General features: G+C 52.3%; 1 protein-coding gene across 3 annotated transcripts; it reads right to left on the bottom strand.

The window, feature by feature from the left end:
- Positions 1 to 626: 626 nt before the first annotated feature.
- On the bottom strand, positions 627 to 21,863 carry KLHL36 (kelch like family member 36). Of its 3 annotated transcripts, none has more exons than XM_072819482.1 (5): positions 21,665 to 21,863; positions 11,116 to 11,194; positions 5,184 to 6,257; positions 3,541 to 3,698; positions 627 to 1,401 (listed from the first exon to the last, which is right to left on the bottom strand). In XM_072819482.1, the coding sequence occupies exons 2-5, from the start codon at positions 11,176 to 11,178 to the stop codon at positions 846 to 848; spliced, it is 1,851 nt and encodes a 616-aa protein (XP_072675583.1). In that variant the 5' UTR covers positions 11,179 to 11,194; positions 21,665 to 21,863; the 3' UTR covers positions 627 to 845. The 3 variants fall into 3 exon arrangements, with proteins under 3 accessions (XP_072675583.1, XP_072675584.1, XP_072675582.1); XM_072819483.1 differs by lacking the exon at positions 21,665 to 21,863 and adding an exon at positions 13,730 to 13,803; XM_072819481.1 differs by lacking the exon at positions 21,665 to 21,863 and adding an exon at positions 13,536 to 13,613.
- Between the last annotated feature and the right edge of the window lie 1,153 nt (positions 21,864 to 23,016).

Here is a 23,016-nt window from a genome sequence, read left to right as displayed (position 1 = left end):
AATGTAAGAGCTTCATGTCCCCCCCCCCCCTTTTTTTTTAAGTTCCTTGATTACCTAGACCCTTTCAGAACTCAGGAAGATAACCAATCAGGAAAATGGGACTACTCAGAAACAACAGTCACTGTTTCAGGAAATCCTGGTGGGAACATCTTCTGGTGAGAAGTTTCAGGTCTTGCCTGACTGTCCAGGGAGTGGGCAACCCACTCACCCTGCCGGGGTCTCCGTGTCCCCAAACATAAACACAAAAGCACATGACGTTGCCCAGGATTGCCAAAGGTGGCTCATGCTGTCATCCTGGGAACTGGTTATAGTTTCCAGGCACCGCCCCCTCCGCCCCTGCTCCTGGTAGTTTTAGGACGGATAATTCTGAGGTGGGGCCCAGGAATCTGTATGTTTAAAAGATCAGCCAAGTTGAGGGAGGCGGGGACTGGGGATGGGAACTGTCCCACCAAGCCCCCTCATTTTACTTACAAAACTTTCTGTATATCCTCTGCCCTTGGAGACTCTCAGGAGGACGGCTGCGGGGGCACCCTCAGGGACTCATAATGAGGGAGGAAGCCTCACACAGATACAAGGGGATATTTCCTGCCTGGGCCCGGGTTTAATTATTCAAGCAAGATGATATGTAAAATTATATAGAATATTTAATCAGTTACTGTGATATCATAGAAAGACCAAGAATCATAAAAGTAAAAAAAAAGCTGCTAAGAAGTCCATCATGGTTCCAGGATGCTGCGAAGTCGTGGCTGGTGGAGACGCTCCGGTGGGTGGGGGCAGGGAGCGGAGCCCAGCCAGGCGCAGGTGCAGGCGGGACGGGGTTGTGGGGAAGCGGGGGAGAAGGGCGGTCACTGGCCCCGGTCCTGGTGCCTCTTGCCCTTGCCCTTCTTCTTCTTGTCCTCCAGCCGTGGCCTCAGGGCACACACGCAGGCAGACACACCAGCAATGGCCTTGGGCAGGTCGACGCCCTTGCTCCACTTGTCTTTCTCACGGTCGTACACCTGCACCGTCTTGGAGAAGGCTGTGTTCTCCCAGCTGTAGCCGCCCAGGATGTAGATGCGGCCCTCCCACACGGCCACCCCTGACTCGCTGTTGGCATGCAGCAGCGGTGCCACGCGGGTCCACTGGTTGCACTGCGGGCTGTAGGCCTCGACACCCAGCACGTCGAAGCGCTCCATGGACTCGATGCTGTCGTCGCTGCCGCCAATGGAGTAGATGCTGTCTTCCAGGCTGCACATGCTGTGCCAGCCGCGTGCCGTGGTCATGGGCCGCCGCTCCTCCCACACGTCTGTTCGGTGGTCGTAGCATAGCAGGTTCTTGCGGTAGGGGCCAATCTGGTAGTCGTGGCCTCCCGAGATGTACACGAAGTCTTTGTAGATGGTGCCTGCATGGCCGTAGGTGAACCTGCGGGGAGACGGCGGGACAGACAGAGACAGACAGGGAGCTCAAGGCCGTGCCAGGCTGGCGCCGAGGCTTTGTGCTTCTCCCCTGTGAAAGGGAGACAACCTGCAATCTTGGAGGCTGTGGGCTGTGGGGGATCTGATGAGACCACATGCACACTGGTCAGCAGCTGTTGCTGGTAAGAATGGCAGAGTCGGGGTTGGGGTGGGGGGTGCGGTAAACGTGTATGCAGCTCAGCAGTCACACCGCCTGGGCCCAGCCCCACCTCCACTCTCCCCCAGTTCGGGAGTGGCAGTGACTGTGGGGCTGATCCTTCCTATAAGAGCTGAAAACAAGGACACTGTGGGATTGAGGCACACACAGGCACCTGATCCAATTATAAAGCAAAGGGAAGGAAACAAAGTACAATTCCAACTCCGTGCACATTCTGGAAAAGACTATAGGGATGGTGAAATGTTCAAGGGTGCAGGGTGGGCGGAGCCTGTGGTGAGGATGGGATGAACAGGAGGAGTACAAGGGATTCTTAGGGCCGTGGAACTACTCTGACACTGTAAGGAAGGGTGGATGAGCGTCCCCACACATCTGTCCCGAACCACAGAACATACAGCACGGACAGCGAGCCCTCAGCCTGGGCCTCCGTTAGGGCAACGTGGCCACTTGCGTGCATCAGTTGTAACAAACATAGCGTGGCTACTTCGAGATGTTAACAATGGGGGGAAATACGCTCTGAGAAGGTCTACAGGAACAATTTATACTTTCTGCTCGATTTTCAATTTTCTCTGAAAAGTGCAGTTTGTATAAATACAAAAAAGAAAATTACAAAACCTAAGTGCAGAGCGGGTCACAGGGGAGGTGGGCAGTGGCTGCAGGTGGGGAATGTCTGGGAGGGCAGCCCCAGGGAGCCAGGAGGCACCGCGTAGCGCCTCCGCTCTCAGGTCAGGCTGCAGGTTCATGCACCCACTGGTGATCATAGCATTTCGGGCTATGTTTACTCCAACCTTGTACACCTCAGGCTCGTTGAGAAAGATAAAACCAGGGTTGTTAGGAGTATTTAGGGATGGAAGTCCCACCAGCTGGCCCAGAGAAAGAGCAGCAGATACTCTTACCACTACCGTTAAGGCTCCCTTCTCCATCTGCGAAATGGGAGGATAAAAAACACTACTAAATCCAGGGAGATCAAAGGTCTTGGTCTGCCTATGACACGGTCAGTATTTACACTGTCAACCTTCCCTGTTCACTGCCATCCGGGTTTGGGAGACAAATTATATGGGAGCCTACCTCCACCCCACCAGGTCACTGTGAGCCTCAAGGGACTCGTCACTCCTGGCCCAGGGATGGTGCGTGCCATTTGGAACCACTATGCCTATTGTCAGAGATGTTACTCCATCCACTTCCTGGAACCTCTACTCGAAGAGGGTAGCAACAGGACCAGAATTCACAATCTAATGCTTACATCACATGCCCTTCTAGCTCCTGGGGACACATGCAAGACAGCTGCCTGCATTCCACCATAAGACTGGTTCACGAAGCGTGCTTGCAGGTTCAGCTATCGAGGGACTAGCAAAATAAACAGCAAGCACCTTCTGCTAGATCCAGGATGATGAGCAGTGGTCCCAAGTGCATACCTCAATGCAGGGAGACTGAGGAGCTCCGAGCACCAGGGCACTCCCCAGGTGTTGGGTGCTGTGGGTGGGAGGGTGCTCCTAAGGAACATATCACACTGACAGCCCTATAGGGCAAGTGTTACCATGTCTGCTATACAGATGAAGTAAGAGAGCAGAGTGAAAATGCTGGCTCGGCTCACAGATCCATCATCTCTTGAACCCAGGCCCACACTCAGAGACATTTCTAGGGAAAGCCTTACTATCTGCTGAATACTCTCTCCCTGAAACTCTGGAAGTAAACAGGCTCAGAAACTGGGGGACATTTGCCTTAGCAGCAGAGCTGACTCTTGTGCCTGGATGGTCTAAAACCAGAGCCCTGACTCGTCATCACCATGCCCTCTGCCCCCATGGTCTACCCATGGTTATTTACAAGCCAGGAGATTTTCTTCCCCCTGGAATTGGAGACCAAAATATCTAGAAAATGAGGTGAACAAAGTCATCACATTTGAGGAGTCCATGACAAACCACCCCCAATCACCTTGGCAAGCCGGCCACATAGGACCAGGAGTCGGTCTTGGGGCTGTAAGTCTCCACCGAAGAAAGAGCTCCATTCTCATTCCGGCCACCAACGGCCACCAGCATGTCTTCAATGGAGGCCAGGTAGAAATCCACACGGCGCTGGTTCATGGAGGCCACCTGTGGAGGCGGGACACCTGTACCTTCCCTTCTCAATACTCAGACAACATCAACATCTAGCACTGAGTTCCCAAATGCATCCTCCGGAACACACAGCCCAGGAAGGTCAAGCAGTGGCCAAGTGTGTTTGGGAGAAGGAAGTCAAACTCAGAGAAAGAGGGGCTCTTGAGATGAGACTTCTCAGAGCTTGCAAGACCCTTGAGGTGTTGCAAGTCCCCAAGAAGGGGATCGAGAACATAGTTCCCCTAACTTGTTTGGCCACATGGCTGGCCATGTGGCTGACCTCGTGGACTCGAGTTCCACAGTACAGTTCAGAATTGCCAGTTTAGTGGTTTCCCGGAATAAAAATCCATCTTCCTTTCGCTCCTCCCCACATCAGACCCTATTAACACTATCGTGTGGACAGCAATCAATGGGAAACTAAAAACCAGAAGACTACCCCCCCCAGTTTTTAAAAAATAATTCAGGCAGAACACAGAAATGAACACAGTCCCGGAGGAGACCATACCTTTAGCTGCCACAGCCACAAAGCTCCAAAGCTGGGAGCCTCTTTCTAGTGGTGGGACTTACACTTTTGAGGGCGCTTTTTAGTTTTTGAGAATAAAACAGAAAGGTCATCGGAGTCCATTCTGAGTTTTGTGCTCAAAAAAATAAAGCCTGATCAAGTTAAGTAAAAACACTGAGGTGTGAGTATAAAGACAGACCGGTTTTTTAGGGTGGTGGCCTGGGGAGGCTTTTGTGAGGAAAAGAGCCACCTTGTCTATGCCAGGTGTCGGCCAACCACCATGAGCTACAGCCCCTCACTTCAGAATGTCAATACCCTCCCCACCCCGTTTCTAGAGACGGGAGCCAAAACTTGGAGAGCAAGGAAGCAGTCTGAAATCCCCAGCTCCAACCTAGCCAAGCTCGGGTGTGGACTCGGGTCTGGCGCCAAGACTCACGCTTCCCAGAATTTGCCACACCTGCCAAAGGGCCACAGCTACCACCAGGTGTGAGCCTTTGTGACCTCCGTAAACGAGCTCCAAACCCTTCCAAAAAAGAGAGCTCCAGGGAGACTCTGAGACAGGGGAACAGCGTTTGAACCCTGTCTAACCCGGATCAAATCTCTAGGCCGGCACCACCCAGCAGCAGCCATTAGCTCGTGTGGCCATTTACACTCGGACATAAATTAGTAAAGATGAAATAATATCGAGAACTCAGTATTTCAGTGCCACTGGCCACATTTCAAGTGCTTGATCACCACACGTGGCTGGAGGCTAGGATGGCAGACAGCACAGGCGTACAACATTTCTACTGCCGTGGAAAGTTCTATTGCACTCACTCCGGTCAGGGTGCAGGCATGAACCACGTGGCTCATAACTTTATCGTCACACCTTGTGCAGAAGCAAGATAGCGGCCGAGGCCTGAGAGAAGGGGGGCAGTTGGGGCTAGGCTAAGAGACCAAAAGTCCTCAAGAATAAAGAAATAATCTGGCTTTAATCTCACCTTGATCCACTGTTTACAGCGGGGGTCATACCTATAAAGAAGATTGGACGCTGCATCCCCTCCATTGTCCCGTGAGAAGCTGCCACCAGCGATGAAGATGAAGCCCCCCAGCACAGCGACACAGTGGTGGCTCCGCCGGGCTGGCAGGGGCGTCTCCTTGACCCACTGCTCGCTCTTGGCGTCCAGGTAGCAGGTGTCATCGCTAAGCTCCAGACACCGCTCGGAGACCTCGCCACCCACAAACAGCAGGCGCTCCTCGTTGGTGCGCAGCGCCGTGCGCTTGGTCTGCATGACTGGCTGGGCTGCCAGGCTGTTGTGGTAGCGCACGGCCTCCTCGATGAAGCCCTCGCAGTTGGCCTCCCGCGGCAGCAGTGAGCACACGGCCGGCTTGACGCGGTGCAGCAGGTCGTTCTTGGGGATGAGCGGGAAGTGGATGTTCTCCAGCACCTGGTAGGCATGGGCCTCGCGCTCGGGCTGCTGCGTCAGCCACTGCAGAGCCGCCTGCAGAAGGTCATGCTCGCATTCCCGCTGCACCTCACTGCTGCTCAGGTAGACGCAGAGCTTCTGCATGGAGATGTTCTGCAGGAAGTCGGGCGTGAAGGACAGCGTGCCAAAGCGGCTCAGGATGAAACCATCGATGAAGGCGTCGAGCCGCTTGAGGCTATAGATGGAGGCCAGCTCCTGCAGGTACAGGTAGTTGTCCTCGCTCACCTCCTGCTCCAGGTACTCACAGCAGAAGTCCACCGCCGTCCAGATCTGCAGCAGGTGGGCCGTCTCCAGGATGTAGTCGATGTTGCCGCCATCCAGCGCCAGCTCCCCGCCATACAGGAAGTCCACCACGGCCTTGAGCCCGATGTAAGAGGCGCCAATCAGCTCCACCTCCTTCTGGAAGGCCTCACGCATGCCAATGGTGAACATGGAGTTGAAGTAGTCGCTGCACACGGCCAGTAGGTTGCGGTGGGCTGGCACGCGCTGCTCGTCTGCCACCAGGACAATGTCACAGAAAAGCCCACGGAGGCGCTGCTCATTCAGCCGCTGCAGCACCGTGGTCGAGTGGTCGGCCCAGCGGTACACCTGTGGCAGAGAGAACGACTCAGGGGTTGGCTCACAGAGGGCTGGGGGGGGGGAAGGGCTGCTGAAGCATGCCAACCCCCTCCCCCACCCAGCCCTGTGCCCCACAGCAGGGTCCTGGGGTCAATCTCCTGCCCCAGCACCAGCACATAAATACAATACAACCAAAAGAGAACAGAGGATAGCAGGGGATAGTGGGTCAGATGGCAGTGCAGGAAATAAGGGTGTTCCTGTGTGTATTGTAGGCTTCCTTCTTTCTTTTCACATGCAAATCCTAAAGCAGCGCCTGGCTGGCTCAGATGGAGGAGCCTGAGACTCTTGATCTCAGGGTTGTGGGTTCGAGCCCCAAGGTGGGTGTAGAGCTTAAAAAAAAAAAAAAAAGCCTTTAAAAAGAAAATCTAACTTACCATCTCCCTTCCTACCTACCCCTACTTTCCTTCCTTATAAGTACAATTCCTAAAGACTTTTACTTTCTCTTCCTCTCATCCTTCCTTCCTCTCTTCTTTCTAGAATAGAATTGCTCAAAGTTTTCTTTCTCCTCTCCCTGCTCCCTTTCTTTCTTACTGTGGGTCCTAAGCAAATAGGTTTAAAAACTGCCATCCGGGATCCCTGGGTGGCGCAGCGGTTTGGCGCCTGCCTTTGGCCCAGGGTGCGATCCTCGAGACCCGGGATCAAATCCCACATCGGGCTCCTGGTGCATGAAGCCTGCTTCTCCCTCTGCCTGTGTCTCTGCCTCTCTTTCTCTCTCTCTGTATGACTATCATAAGTAAATAAAATAAAAAAAATAAAAAATAAAAATAAAAACTGCCATCCTTTCAGGACAGTGAAGTTGCTCAGGTGCAGCCTCTACACTCACAGGATCTGGTTTGAATCCCAGCGCTGCTACTCACTAGCTGTGTGACCTTGGGAAAGCCACAAGAAGCCTTTCAACCCCCTTTCTCTGGCCTCATGAATGAGGATGTGGGCATTTACCACTGAGGAAGGGGGTTAAGGAGACAGAATGTGGCACAGAGCTGGCCCCAGGAGAGCTGGAGTTCCAAGGCCTCACACTGCTCTCTCTGGGTCTCAGAAAGTGCTCAGCCCCCAGCCATGCCACAGAGGATCCCATTTCTACCAATGGGTCCAGGGATGTGGCAGGTCCCAGACACTCTGCACTCATCTAGACAAAGGTGCTCTGGGGCTCCTACTTTCAGAAAAAGGGCCTCCCTAGTCATTGCTGAGATTAAAAGAAAGAAATCACGAAATGCGCAGGAACGTGATCTTTTTCCCAGGGCAGGGCTTACATGCATCCTGCACTGTGCACTGGATATGCGCTCTCATTCAAGGGTTACAATGACTCTTCAAGGGAAGGTTTGTTACCATGCCCATTTCCCAGATGACAAATACTGAGGTTTGGAGACTAGGAAACTTGCCCAAAGTCCCACAGTGACTAAGTGGCAGGCCTGGAGTTTATTTTTTATTTTTTTAAATGTAATGCTTATATATTTTTAAAAAGATTTTACTTATTTATTCATGAGAGGCACAGAGAGAGAGAGAGAGAGAGAGAGAGAGAAAGGCAGAGACACAGGCAGAGGGAGAAGCAGGCTCCATGCAGGGAGCCCGATGTGGGACTCGATCCCAGGCCTCCAGGATCACTCCCTGGGCCGAAGACAGGCACTAAACCACTGAGCCACCCAGGGATCCCTAGGCCTGGAATTTAAAGCTAGGTCTGATTCCAGAACTGAAACTTTTAATCGCCATACAGCACTGGAATTAACAAATCAATTAATATGAAAAATTAAAAGGATCAACTCAAGCAATTCAGGCTGGGTGAGACATTTATTGAGGGCTGTACACCTGCCATGTGTTTTGGAGAATGCAAAGACCTGCCAGACCAAGACACCAGCTCCTTCATCCTTGGAAGACAGATTATGCTCTGGGCATTGAGGATCTGCACACTGCTTGATTTATCTGCCTTGGAAACACCACGAAATTCAGCACAGGGAGACAGAGACTGTCCAAACACATCCACGAGGTTGTTGGCCTACTTGAAGAAGTCTGAAGAAAGGGCTGGCTGGGCTCTAAGCCCGCAAGGAGAAGTGGTGCAGGTGCGGGGAGATGGGCTGAGAGCCCAGTAGGTCCCTGGGTTCCTGCAGGTCACTTCTCCACCTGTGCCCTATTGCATGGGTTACATCACCTTCTTTGCTTTCTGCCTCCAACACATTTGTGATTGTGGTATTTATTTCCCTCTGGTCCCCCCTGGTCTGGCCACTTCCAACACCAATCACCTCATCTAGATCACAAGTGCAGGCAACGTTCTCACACTCTGATGAGGACACCAGACAGTGCCCAAAGCTTCCTTCCCTTCCAAGTGCTGAGAGCCAGGCTCTTCAGCTCTTATGTTACAGGATGGTTTCTCAGAGGTCCCTGACACGGATCTCTCCATCTATTCTGGTTACTGGCAGCGAGAGCCAGGCTGGCCTGGTTTGGGCTTCTAATTAAGCAGAAATGGTCTGGGCTCCAGCACACTCTGGCTTGGGGCCCCTCACTCTGGCATGTGGACTGAAGGGAGGGGATATAAGAGCAGTATGGCAGCAGGCTACCTTACGATAGCAAAGGTTCAAAGTCCTGAGAAGTGAGGGGCACCTAGTGTGTGATCTGCCAATCCTAGGCCCCTGGCTGGCTCTAAGCTGGGGAGAATGTGGAACCACCACTTAAATGGGTGTACACAGGACCCTCATCTGCAGTGTAAAAAGAGAAACAGACCCCGGGGGGGGGGGGTGAGGGGTGGGGACAGCCCCAGATGACAGCTGCAGAGGGGACCATCTGCTCCAGCGAGCCAGGGCAGGGAGAAGGGCAGCCACTCTTTCTAAAACTGGGTCTCCATGCTAAGTACGCATGCTTCAGTCTTCACCTGGGGCTCTAATTATAACCCTTTTCTGGTTATTTCAGTGTAGCTGCAAAGGTGAAAACTTAGACAAATGTGATTTCTCAAAGGGACATTAGTTAACAGTCTCACAGCATTTCCTATAATTTAGAAGCCCCAACCCCAACGTTCTTTGATGGTATTAAACCTATTCATTCATTTATTTCCTACTTTAGTGCCTTCATCAGAGGCGAAGCAAGGTGGGTGAAGGAACACAGGCGCTCAGCAGCTAACCTTAGTCAGAATACAGCAGTTATGGCGTATTTCATTAAAAAAAAAAAAATTCACCATCAAAATGGATGAAGACATTTCAGAGCAGATAAACAAAGAGTGGCCATTACACGATAGAAGACTCTAGTGCACTGAGAAGGAACTACTTCCCACTACACACACCAACAGGAGTGAACACCAACCATACTAATTGGTGAGAGGAGCCAGGCACATGGGTGTATCCACCTCTGGTCCCATTTACATTAAGTTCAAGGGCAGGCAAAACTCCAGTCCTGAAGCTGGAGCCTGGGGCCAGGGTTCTGGTAATATTCTTTTGTAATCTTGGTACTGGCTATATGGATGTATTTAACAGCTAGGAAATCGAGGATACGCTTACCATTTGGGCTTTTAAAAGGTAAAAAAGTGGAAACATAAATACAATCTAACCAAGGGCTAGGTTCAGACAGAAACAAACTCAGAGTGCGGCTGCTGTAAGGGACAAAGATTTCTAGCGCTATCACACTGAGAAAGCTACACTGTCTCTGCAGCCAGGGTCCGAAACAAAGCCTCTTTGAGACAGCCGCTAGACCTCTCTGGGTTTTCACAGCAGATAAAGCTGGGCTTGGCAAGCGCCTTCTCTGTAACTCAGATGGAAACAGGAGCCCGTTTCTCTGGAGAACCAACCTCTCTTGCAAACTATACCCCAGTTTCCTTTATGCACATCTGTAGAACCTGTCCCTCCTCTCCCCTCAAATCTACAGGCTGCTCACAACTCCCCTTATCTACAGTGGTATTCCTTAATCTTTTTTTTTTTTTCAATCTTCTCTTAAAATATTTTTTCCTAAGAGTTCCCATGAAATTTTAACACCACATATATTCCATATATCTGTGCATGAACTGTAGGTATAGCCATGCTCTCATCACAAAAAAGGGCTTTCTGTACCCTCAAGACCAGTATTGGCCCCAAGGGGGCAATACTGGCTCCATTGAAAATGCATGATCTAAGATAACCATAAAATTTCATCTCCAAAAGGGCCACTTTTAAGGAAAACAGGCTGTTATTAGTATTTATTTACATTTATAGATGGACAGGTGTAAACAGGGCCTGTCCAGCAAATTGGTTCCCCGGTCCTTATTTCCAGTAGCTTGGGCGACAGGCTGCTCTGAGTCCTCTGAAGAGTCTGCTGAAGGTATAGATTCCCAGGTCCTGCTCTCAGATTTTAATTTAGCAGGTCTGGGGCTGGGCGGAGCATATGCATTTCTAATTATGAACCCCCCCCCCCCCCCCGGGGTGATCCCGATGTGACCAGTGAGGCACAGTTTGGCAGCCTAGCCCTGGGGAACCCACCCTCACTTGCTCCTACGGTCCCAGAAAGTCACGACTAGGGGATGACTCTGGGTCCTTAAACAACCAGGTATGCAACACGTTGCTCCCACCATGAGGTCAGCCACTGGCTTGTCAATGGACGTGTCCCCAAGTGGGGACAGAAATCCCGTGGCTTTTCTTCCCTCCTATCCACCTCCTCAAGTTGAGGGCAGAGAACAAATGAGCCAAGGTGTCGCCCCTCCCTCTGAGTTGAGGATGTCTTCCATTCCATGCCCGTGTTACCTCTCCGTTCATCAAGGAGGTTAACACTACCGCCAAGAACAGAAAAGCAGTCTGTACGTTAGGAAAACAACTCATCAGAAAAACAGCACACTCCCAGGCAACCTACACAGGTGGCGAGTGACCGACCACTCACTGACCTTGGATGATTCGCTGATCTTGTACGGCCGTGACACTCGCGTCTGTCGGCTTCCCTCCATCATAAGAGAGACCGCAGCCCTAAGACAAGAACAGGATCTCTGAGTGTGTGAATAATAAACCCTAGACCATTCATGAATCACAGCTCTGCTGGCAGACATCAATGACAACCAGCATGAAAACAGTCACGTGAAGGAAAGAGGGAGAAAAGACTGTATACTGTCAAGAACTCTCGTATGTGGATTTTAAAAACCAGCTTAGAATCAGAACACCTAACGCTGTTCATTTGTGAACTAAAACCTGACATCATGTCTTTCAGTCCACCTCCTATAAATATCTGCCTTTTGATGTTTGATCCCAAGGAAGTCTTCTTCTTTGAAGCCTTTGGCTAGATCAAAATTACAACAGTTATTTCCAAGCCCAGACTATGACCCAGGAGCCTGGCTGAGGGATTCACATATGCGATCTCATCTCAGCCCCGCAACTGCACAGCCAGGCTAGGGTCACATCCCACTGTACAGATGAGGATGCTGGGATCCAGGTCACAGAGCTAGTTAATGGCCGGGAATCAAACCTGAGCCCATCCAGCTTCAAAGAGGCAGATGCTGGCCCTTTACCAGGAAGCTCTGCTGAATGTAGCTCAGTACGTAAAGGTTTCTTACTTTTAAAATATCATGATGAAGGCAAGGAAGTGATGCAGGGATCAACTGCCACGTATAAAATACAGTACCATTCTAGACACGGCTTTCCTTTAAGTGCGTTCCTATGTCTTCACTGATTTAGTCTCCACAAAACCCCCAGGAGGCCAGCATTGTCTTTCTGCTCAGTTTACAGAGGAGGAAGCAGATACAGATGTGGTCACTTGCCCAGCGTCACACAATCAGGAAGGAGCAGCAGAGTTAGGACTGTAATCCAGGAAGGCTTCCTTGCTTTCAACCCCTAAGCTACCATGCCTGGTCATTAAAAAATAATAATAATAATAGAGATGTCTGGGTGGCTCAGTGGTTGAGCCTCTGCCTTTGGCTCAGGTTGTGATCCCGGGGTCCTGGTATCGAGTCCCGCATCAGGCTCCCTGCTCTCAGGGAGCCTGCTTATTCTCTGCCTATGTGTCTGCCTCTTTCTCTGTGTCTCTCATGAATAAATAAAATCTTAAAAAACAAACAAACAAACAAAAAAACGAATGCTTATGTTCACCTCCCTAGACCTTGTAATCACATCTATGGAATGGGCTGGTGTATCAGGCAATGTTAAAGTTTCTTCCAGCTTTGAAATGCCAACTAACTCACTAATAATAGCACAGAGCCAGGCTTTAGGGAACCTGGGAGGATGGGAGCACCCAAGAAGGACCACACTAGCTAGCTATGGGGGCACCAGTCACATACTGGGTTTCAGGAGGAACTTTCCTCCCCTGTTGAGTTGAGAAGAGTCAATTTGTTACCTACTGAACAAACAGCCCAGGCTAATAAAGAGCAGTATCACAAGAAATAAGCACTGTGTCAATGATACGGGGTGTCACACGGGGGTGGGGAGTGCCTCCAGTGTTCCCACGGGAGTACTCTGGGCACAACCCATCCTGCCCAGCTCCTGGGGGAAAGGAAAGAACATCACCGAGATTTCTGACAAACTAGCAACTTTGTGACAAAGACCAGCTGGAGCTACCCCTGTTCCTTCTGACTGTCCTGGGGGCTGCTAGGGGGTTCAGGAGGGAAGGGCAGGAGACCCATATTCATGCAGTGCCTGAGACAGGTGCCACCATCCTCCCTGATGCCTAGGCTCAGGTGGTAGACAGGCCTGCCCAAGGTCACACTCCGGAAAGCAGCATGTCCCCCTCTCTCCACCACCCCTGCAGCCAGTCAGGGCTCAGGTCTGCTCTCAGCGCTGAAAAGCTTTCTTTTCTAGGCCAAGATTTCTTGAGAGAGTTTCCCCCTGGTGGAAGCTCCCTTTTGTCTCAGGGCAAGTGGTCTGTGGCCAAGGTGCACAGGAGCGCTGGGTGTCAGCCGCCTCCGGTGCTTCCTGGGGGCGGACGCAGGGGTCAGGGCCATCTCTGCACGGGCAGGGGCGATCCCCAGCCCTGCGTTAAAGGGTCTTTTAGTAAACAGGGGAACAGGGGAGACGTCCGGACGGAGGGTCCCCAGGGAGCCTGATCCCGGAGCTGCTTCCCGATTTCTACCCTGAGCCCAGCGGACCTCAGCGACCGGGAAAGGGACTCGGACGCCCGCCGCCACTCACCAGCCGCGGGTCTCGCGGCCGCCGCGGCCGCCCGCGCCCGCGCCCGCACCCCGGGCCGAACCGCCCGCACAACGGCCGCCGGGCAGGCTCGAGCCGGCAGCGAGGAGGCGGAGGGAGGCGGAGGGAGGCGGAGGCGGAGGCGGGTCGCGGCCGGGCCGGGCCGGCGTCCGCGGCGGGACGCGGGGACACTCACCTGGGCCGCGCGGGCCGGGCCGCGCAGGCCGCACCTGGCTCACCTGCGGTCCCCCTCCCGCCGCGCGCCCCCCGCACCCAGGGGCGCGGAGGGGGTACGGGTGGCGCGGCCGGGGTCGCCGCTCGCGGGGTTGGGGCCCTCCAGGCGCCCGCCCAGCCCCCGGCCCCGACCCGACGGCGCGCGGAGGCCCCCACCTGCAGGGCGCGCTACGGGAGCGGCGCGGGGAGCCCCGGCGGCGGCGGCACCGGGCGGGCGCGGCGGCGGGGCCGGGTCGCCGGAGCCCCGGGACCGGCCGGCTGCGCAGCCATGGCTTCGCCAGGAAGTGCGAGGCCGAGGGCGGAGGCGGCGCGCGCGGCCAATGGCGGCTGCCGCGAGGAGGTGGGCTCAAGGCGGCGCCGAGGCGGGGCCTGCGCTCCGGAGGTGGGGGCCGCGCAGGGGGAGGCGGCGGGGAGCCCGCCGGGAGCCGGCGCGGGGGGAGGGGCGGGGGCGGCGGGAGTGCGCCGGGGGAGGGGGCCGGGGAGCGGGGGGAGGGGGCCGGGGGCGGTGCGTCGGGAGGGCGGGGAGGGGAGGGGAGGGCGCGGGGGGTGGGGGCCCGGAGCGGTGCGTGGGGAGGGAGGGAGAGGAGTGCGCGGGGGGTGGGGGCCCGGAGCGGTGCGTGGGGAGGGAGGGGAGTGCGCGGTGGGAGGGGGCCCGGAGCGATGCGTGGAGAGGGGAGTGCGTGGTGGGAGGGGGCCGGGAGCGGTGCGTGGGGAGGGAGGGAGGGGAGGGCGCGGGGGGTGGGGGCCGGGAGCGGTGCGTGGGGAGGGAGGGAGGGGAGGGCGCGGGGGGTGGGGGCCCGGAGCGGTGCGTGGGGAGGGAGGGAGGGGAGGGCGCGGGGGGTGGGGGCCCGGAGCGGTGCGTGGGGAGGGAGGGAGGGGAGGGCGCGGGGGGTGGGGGCCCGGAGCGGTGCGTGGGGAGGGAGGGAGGGCAGTGCGCGGTGGGAGGGGGCGGCGCGCGCGGCCGGGAGCGGGGAGCGGCGAGCCGGGCCGAAGCTGGGGGGCGGCGCGCCGGGGGGAGAGGCAGCGCGGGAGGGGGCCGTGCGCGGGGTCGGCAGGACTCCCACCCTGGGCCGCAGCCTCCTTCTGTCACCCAGCTGGCTCCCCGGCACGCGGGGCCCCCCAGGCTTGCACCTGGAAACGCCCGCTGGTACTGACCCGAGTGCTGAGAGGGGTCGCGCGGCGGCCTCCCGGCTCCCTCCCGCTCCCAGTCTTAGCCCAGCCGTAGGCTGCGCTCACGCTCAGGTGAGGCGTCTGCCGGCCCTTCCAGGTAGGGTCACGCCACCCCCCCTCCCGTTCTGCCCACCTCCAGCTTTGCGCTTCTGTACCTCTTACTCTTAGCACCCTCGAATATTACAAACCACTTTCTTATTCATTTGGCTTATTGTCTCTCTCCCCCGCTAGAAACCCTCCAGGACAGAGTTTACAGTCGGTTTAATTCCAGGCTGGGCCCCGGACTGGCACATAGTAGGTGCTCAGTATTGAGTATTTGTGGAACAAATGAATTTAATCCCCTGGCAATCTGTGAATTGTCAGATTTATCTCATGCTACAGCATGGATGGACCTGGAAAGCATTAGGCTAAGTGAAAATAGACACAAAAAGGACACATATTGTATGACTTTAGGTATACAAAGTGTCCAAAACGAGCAGGTCCACGGAGACAAAGTAGACTGGTGGTTGCCTAGGTCTGGGGATTTGGGGGGATACAGGGTAACTTAAAGTATAAGGGTTTTCTTCTTGGGTGATAAAAATGGTCTGAAATTAGATGATATTGCTGGTTGCACAACTCAGTATACCAAAAACCATTGGATTTTATAATTTAATAGGGCAAATTTATGGTATGTGAATTATATCTCAATAAAACTGTTACAAAAAACAAAACCAAACAAAGAAGGGGGGAAAAAACCCTGTCCTTGTTTTTCTATTCCTTGCCTTCTCTGGAAAGGATTCAGAGCATCTTTTGGGGCTGCATAAAGCATGGGTACATACAGCCACTGAAGGTGGGCCAGGAAAGAAAAGAAAAATAGGGATGGGGAGTGTGACCAGGCAAATACTCAAGGCTTGTCTTTGTTCTTTTTGTGTTAGACGTGACAATGACTGAGGCCCCTTCCATCAGATAATTCCCAGCAAGGTATCCTGTGGCCCCTGAGCAGCCTGGGCCAGGGTGCTGTCCCACCCTCATCATGCACCTTTCCCCAGAGGCTACCTGCCCTTGGGGTGGGGGTGTGTGTGGCCCTCACTCACCTCTGGTGCAAAGTAAGGGTGCAGCAGTGATAGGAGCACTGCAGGAATCATGCCTACAGGAGGGGCAGAATGGACTGGGTAAACTCACTTTCTCCTGAGTGCCTGTCACATCCTGAGTCTGTTTCCTCACCTGTGAATGGGGTCAAGTGAGAGCAGAGCCAGCCTGCCCTTCCCTCCCTGGTTCAGCCCACTGCACATTCACACCCTGCTTCTTTCTGAAAAGCATTACATTTATGGGACTTATAAAAAAATTGCTTTTGGAGGCTCCTGGGTGGCTCAGTTGGTTGAGCATCTGACTTCTACTCAGGTCATAATCTCCTACGGGTCCTGGGATGAGTCCCTAGTCCTGCATTGGGCTCCCTGCTCAGTGGGGAGCCTGCTTCTCCCTCTCCTCTCCCATTCCTGCTCTATCTATGTCGCTGTCTCTGTCTCAATCAAAGAAATAAATACAATCTTTTTAAAAATTACTTTTGGTAATTGGGATTTGTGTTAAATGTCACTAGTTTGTTAAGAAACAAAAGTACAGAAAGTTCTTTTTTAATTTAAAGAGAATGAGGGTAAAACTAACCCTGGAACCACCTGGAGGATCCTTTGAGTGCTATGCTCACTGTCTCTTCACCTCTCTCCCCTCTTCTGTGGGGACAAGCACCCGGTCACCTTTCAATACTTTATTCAGGCATCATCTTTACTCTAGAGCCTTCCTTGCTCATTTTTGATCCTCCCTTGACCCGTCTCCACCCCCCAAAAAGCTAATCCCAAATCTCATTCTATGTCTGTATCTTGACTTGTGAATCTCTGTTATTACTTGAACTCATTCATTCAACAGACTTTTAGGGACTTCTACTACGTGCCAGACACCATGGTATGTGCTATGGAGAGAAAGAAGACATTTTCAGGAGTTTCAGGGAGGGAGGCAAATAAGTAAATGAGTAATTACCATATCATGGCCAGTCTTGTGTTAGGCTTATATTTGGGGACTGTGAGTGGGAACTACTCTTTTTTTTATAGCTGTAAAGATTCCTTCTCTATATATACACATAAATATAGTAGATGGATGGACAGATATAATACAGATAGTGAGCAACATCGTACGTATCTCTATGTGTATATGGATATATTTCTGAGAGATTTAGCCATAGCTATTTCATTGTGAGAGCCTACACTTTGGCATTGACATCTGTCCATCAGGTGTTGGATCCTTTATGAATGAGAAGGTACACAACCTGATGGTAGGCCTGGAATAAGGGCCTAGAACAAGCCCTGGAATCCACCTTTGACCTTGGCCTGAAAAGTATGCAGATATGGCTCACCCGACTTCATCCTGTTTTCCCCAACACTTAGTATACCACCTTTTCAGGTTTTTCCCCTCTAATATTTTCTCTCAAATCATAAACGTTCATGCTTCACTTGGGAAAGACAGAAAAGTCTGAAAGGAAAAACAAACCACTCACTTCAACATCATCCCACAATAATCACTGTTAATATTGTTGTGTCTTCAGATTTTTCTCATTTAATTTGTTTACAATGCTAACAACACCACATACAGCTCCCTGTGTGCTAGGCATTGCTGAGCTCTCTGCACTAATTCATCTCCCCTCCTTGTCTCTTTGAGGAAGGCAGTATTACTTTCTCTGCTTACAGATGGGGAAGCTGAGGCCCAGGGAAGATACATCACTTGCCCAAGCTTGTAGGGAGCAGAGCTGGGTTTTGAACCCAGGCAGTCTGGTCCATAGGCCTAAACTAACTTTACCCTCTGCACCCTCATGCCTCTATGCAATGGTAAAAATGAGTTGGAGACACAGACACCCACGAAAGGGAAAAAAATTGCCCGCCCAAGGAGAACAGCTGTCAGCACTTAAGTGTAAATCGGCCCAGTATGTTCCCCATGTATATATTCCCCACGCTTCTATGCAAATGAAGTCACATGGTACAGGCCCTTCCCTAATTGCCTTTTTCCCTCTTTTGCAAATATCATGAGTTCTCATGCCAGTGAATTCTCTATGATATGCTCCTCCAGTGGCATCTGATCCCTCCATCCTGATTGTGCGCTTGACCCTCCTTCACTGCTGGGCGTCTGCCTGTTTCTGCTGTTATAAATAATGCCAGGTGAACATTCTTGCACACACACTTTTGTGCACATCTCTAACAATAAAGCAGAGTTGCTGCGCCAGAGAAGTACATATTTGTTAGGCTCTAATCAACCCCTCAAAGGCTGTCCTAGTGGGTGCCCCCTGGCAGTGGCTCGGCACCCTGACACTTCTGAGACTTGGGCACCAGATGGAATCTTGGCCAGCTACATCATTTGCAGGGTCTAGGGCAGAATGAAAACATGGGGCTCCCTGTTCAAAAAGGAAAAAAAAAAAAAAAAACAATTTCCTTTCTTTGCAGTTTCTCTTGATCTGTCCTGGTGCTTTTTATGTGCTGTGTGCCCTGAGCCCTTGTGGGGCATGTGCAGAGCCTCGCTGCCCCTGGGATCATGTAATTTGGTGGGCAGGGCCCAGAGGTTTGGCTCTAAGCCTTCCTGCACCTGTGCCCAGGCCCCTACTGAGTAAAAGTGATGTAAACCTGTGAACCAAGCCCACTAGCACATGCTCCATTGTCCCACTCAGCCTAGCTTGCATAATCCAAATCCAAAAAATAGTTATTAAGGATTTTAAGACAACCATCTCAGGGCATTAAACCCCCAAGTGCGAGGCCTGAGCATGGAGCTCTGTGAGACACTTGCCAGATGGGGCAGGTGGAATTGTCACCAAGGAGGGACATGCAAGATCCATGTTATTTCTATTCTCAATGATTCATTACAAAAACACGTCACAGCAGAGTGCCCCTTGTAAAGAACATGTCATCTGAATACACAAAATGGCAAAAAATGGGGTAGGGGTGGGTGAGTGGGGAGGGGCATAGGTAAGTGAGGCCCAAGTGAATGGCAGGTGATGCACAGGCCCTGCACCACACACTTGCAGTGGCCTGTGTAATCCTCATGGTAGCCTTCAGGGTCCGTGCTAGTGTTATGCCCACTTTACAGATGAGGAAGCAGAGGCTCTGAAGGAGCTCATGCTCATCTCACACTAGTAAGTGCAGGACGTAGGACGAGGCACCTGTGCCTCCCGTGTGCCAGTGCCTGACGTTAACCAGCACGTTAGAAGGTTCACTGGAAGGGCTGCAAGCTGCTTTCCTTTCGAGCTGCTGAGTTGGCTCTGACCTTCTGGTGCCCAGGAGGTCACAGCGAGTAAGAAGGAGAGGCAGGGAAAGGTGTCCGTGAGGTGCCAGCCAGGCTCCCCAAGAACAGCTGCACTTGGCAGTGGCAGACTGGGGGGGGGGGGTGCTGCTGGTTGCCACCAGGCCTGCCCCCTGCAGGGGGTTTGCAAGGCTTCTGGCCTCCTGGAGGAGGAGAGAGGGCAGAGGAGGTGGGCCTGTTCCCTAAACAGTCTGTTCTTCTCACCAAGGGTTTGTCCTTGGCCCAGCTTCCATCCCAAAGGCTGAGTAATCTCAAAAAATCGCAGGCCAGCATAAAAGAGCAGGCCCAGGGGCCGACCTGGATCACATCCTCAAGCAGAATTCTTGGCCAGCTCACTCTTGTAAGTTTGTAACTATTTAGACCAGAGAGAGGACCAGAAGCAACAGATGCCTCTGGAGGATCAGGCCAGCCAATGGGTAGAGTGCAGCAGGAGCCTGGGCCCAGCCCATGGGTCGTCACAACCTAATCTCAGATTGCAGGAAAAAAGGCCTCCCTACAATTGGTGCTTGCTGCTTCCTCCTTCCCTCTCATCCCCAATGCTTTTCTCCCCAGCTCTGCCTGGGTCTGAAGCTGGCCTGGCTATATTCCCCCTCGCCCTCCCCACCACCTGCCAGCTGTGAACTGGACAGCTACTTAACTTCAGCGTGCCTCGGTTTCCCCATCTGCAAATGGGGTGGCACATGTTCCTTTCGCGTGGCGAAGCAGAGTTAAATGACTTCATACATGACCACCACTTCCTCTGCTGCCTGCCACATAAAGCTGCATACATAGAGCTTTTGCTGATGATGCCGGACACTCTGCTGGCCTCTGCTTCCTGTCAAAATAGAAATTGTTGGGAAGTGGACGCTTCCTATTAGTCATGTACACCTTAGTGTTCATCAGCTTCAGACACTTTCTCAAGATCATGCTGTGATTACAGGTGAAGAAAGATATGAGCCCCCGGACAGAAGTAGGGCAAGGCCACAGGGGAAGCGGTTGCCACGGATAAGATGGACAGGAAGCTCCTCATGTGTCATGGTTTTACCTGGAGCCAACTGTTGTGGGTCTTGTCGTTGACCACTGAGGCCCCTAACTAAGCTGACTGCCCACAGCCTGACTCCTCGATGGCACGCCAGACTGACCATGTCCTTCTCATTCTGCCAACCATTAAAACAAAATGCTTGGTATTTGGGGTTCATGAACCTGGTTTGGGTCCAAGGCCAGCAGGTAACCCTGAGTGTGCCGTGTCCTCCTCTGGAATCTTCAGACTTTTCTCATGTGTAAAACTAGACAACACAGGAAAAAAAGCCTTCCCGGAATTGTTGTTGCTGGAAGAGCACAAATGTAGCTGCTTGGAGGTCCACTCATTGGTTACACTCCTGCCCTCCCTGATGGAATTATAGCTGAAACTGTCCCAGTGTATTTCTGCGCATCTGTGGAGAACCTGGACCGTGTTCTGAATATGGCATCTGGTATCATTCCAGGGCAGTCGAGCAAGCCCTCAAGCTCTAGAGCAATGTTGTGCAAAAATGGTCACCGACAGCCACATGTGGCCATTTCGATTTCAATTAGCTATGATTACATAAAATTAAAAATTCCGTTTCTTAGTTGCTTGAGCCTCATTTGAAGTACCTCGCAGCCACACACCTTCGTGGCTGTTGTTACAGACCGCAGAGGTTATAGGACATTTCCATCATCACAGAAAGTTCTACAAGAGACGCACACTGTCCTAGCCACATGACTTACTAGGTTACACTTACTAGCTGCATGACTTTGAGCAAGTTACTTACCACTCTGGCCTCAGTCTTCTCATCTGCAAAGAGAGTTAATCCACTTAACAGCAAATGCTTAATTGAGTGCCTGCCTGGTACTCTTCCAGAGCCTGGGGATACAGCACTAAACAACACAGATAAATAAAATCATGGCCCTCATGGAACTTTTTTTTTTTTTTTGAGAGAGAGAAAGAGGAAGAGAGTGGGGGAGGGGCAGAGGGAGAGAGACTCAAGCAAGCTCCATGCCCAGCAGCAAAACCTGATGCAGATGTGGCACTCAATCCCATGACCCCAAGATCATGACCTGAGCAGAAACCAAGAGTCAGAGGCCCAACCAACTGAGGCTCCCAGGCACCCCTTGCAACTGACCGTCTAAAGGAGGGGCAAAACAACACTTACCTCCTGGAGTTGGTTTGAGAGTCAAATGAAATACAGCAGGAAAAACACTTTATCTGGTTCCTGACACATTCTAAGCACTTAATAGATGGAAGTTGCTCTTATTACTAGTAATCTTCTCAGCTCCCTTCTCCCACAGCCCTGCTAACCGGGATGGTAAATACATAGCAGTCAGACCTCCACCTCCTATCCTATACCCATGGCAGACATTGCTAATCGATCACAGCACACTTTCCACTGAGCCCAGACTTTCCTATGGGATTCCTAGGAATAGTGCATCAGGGAGTACTCTCAGACACATTCTCTCTGAACTCACATCACCCTGTTCAAAAATCGTCTCTGCATTTTTCTACAAGCCTTTTGGCCTCCCACAATCCTGGGACCCCTTATGTCCTGTTGAAGCTCAGACTCCAGGCCCAGGCCTGCCCCTACTTAGGAGAAAGAGCAGGTGCCCGGTTGTTACCTTGTCAGCTGAGCAGCTGGTCCTCTGACCTCCTGCCAGTAATGGGCCTCTTGCTTCACTGCCTCCCCGAATGGGGTCTGGCCTTGTTCTCACAGGGCTCCTGGGGTCTCGAATCCTGTTCCTCTTTATTGTTCAAGAAAAGTGGATTGTTTCTAGGCAAGGCAAATAAGTCCTGGCCAAAAAAGGTCTGAGTGAAACCCAGTCTGCATCTGAAGTGGGAGAGACAGACATGTGAGCAAGCAACTGCAATGTGGATAAGATAAGGGGAGGGTGGAGGTGGCCCTGTGCTGTGGGACCCAGGGGAGGAAGGAATGCTGGGTTCCTTCATGGCAGGGATGCACATCCTGGACTGCAGCCTCCAGCCAGACCCTCTGAACAGCCTGTCCTTGTCCCTCCATCCTCCCCTGCATATACTGACCTGGATGGTCCTGCCTGCATCAGCAGGGCTGTTCTCTCTCTGGATCTTATGCCGTTTTGGTTTTGTTGATCCATTCAATCATTTGTTCAGCATAGCATGTAGTAATGATACCTGGCATAAGCCTTGGAGTTCAACTCTTGTGTCTACCATTTGCCAGCTGTGTGACCTTGGGCAAATTACCAAGACTCTCTGTGCCTTGCTTTTCTCCTCTGTGAAATGGGGTTGACAACAGAGCCTAGGGTTTAGTGGGTTATTGCATGCGGAGGGCTGAGCATGGTGCCTGGGGTGCTGTAGTAAGTGTGAGACACTGGTTCACAGATACTGTCACTCACACGTACATCATCTCAGGATCCCCGGAGATTTTTTTTTTTCACTCTGTTGGCATGGTAAATTTCAGGAACTAAAAAAATTGTTTTTTCAAATACTAAGTACAAATACAAAAACTTTTCTGGCCCCCCTGAGATAAAGCTTGCCTGCTCAGGACGCATAGCAATTGAGGATTGACACATAGCAAACTGAGGTATTTGCAAGGATAAGTGGGGGCTCAGTAGGCAGGTGATGGAGGAGAGGGGACCCCAGGCAGGGGAAACAGCTGGTACAAAGGCTGGGGGTGAGGAGGCAGCGGGTGAGTACAGGAAGAACACAACCTGGTTTGAACAATGGGCTTCTAATGGAGAACACAGAAACCCGTGAGCATTGAGCTGAGTGTCTGGCACCAGGTGACTGAGGCAGCTTTATTTTAAATTCTACACTGCACCATAAACTTTGAGAAGGCAAAACTCATGTATCCTATTTTTTTGTCACACTCAGTATATATTTGTTGTCTGTGTCAAGTTTTAGCAATTTTGAGGCTCCTTTTCCTTTTAGCCGAGATCCACAATAGAAGATGCTTCCCCCAGGGCAGCCCGGGTGGCTCAGCGGTTTGGTGTTGCCT

This window comes from Canis lupus, chromosome 3 (assembly GCF_048164855.1).
Source record: "Canis lupus baileyi chromosome 3, mCanLup2.hap1, whole genome shotgun sequence".
Classification (NCBI taxonomy): domain Eukaryota; kingdom Metazoa; phylum Chordata; class Mammalia; order Carnivora; family Canidae; genus Canis; species Canis lupus.
The sequence above is the reverse complement of the archived record's forward strand: the minus strand, read 5'-3'. Positions and strand labels throughout refer to the sequence as shown.

Bases quoted from the DNA above. Each gene is read 5' to 3' on its own strand.
- KLHL36 (XM_072819482.1), bottom strand. From the start codon at position 11,178: ATGATGGAGGGAAGCCGACAGACGCGAGTGTCACGGCCGTACAAGATC. The intron at 6,258-11,115 runs GTCAGTGAGTGG...TCTCTGCCACAG, and splicing joins AGATCAGCGAATCATCCAAG to GTGTACCGCTGGGCCGACCA. The intron at 1,402-3,540 runs GTGATTGGGGGT...GTCTCCCCGCAG, and splicing joins TATGTGGCCGGCTTGCCAAG to GTTCACCTACGGCCATGCAG.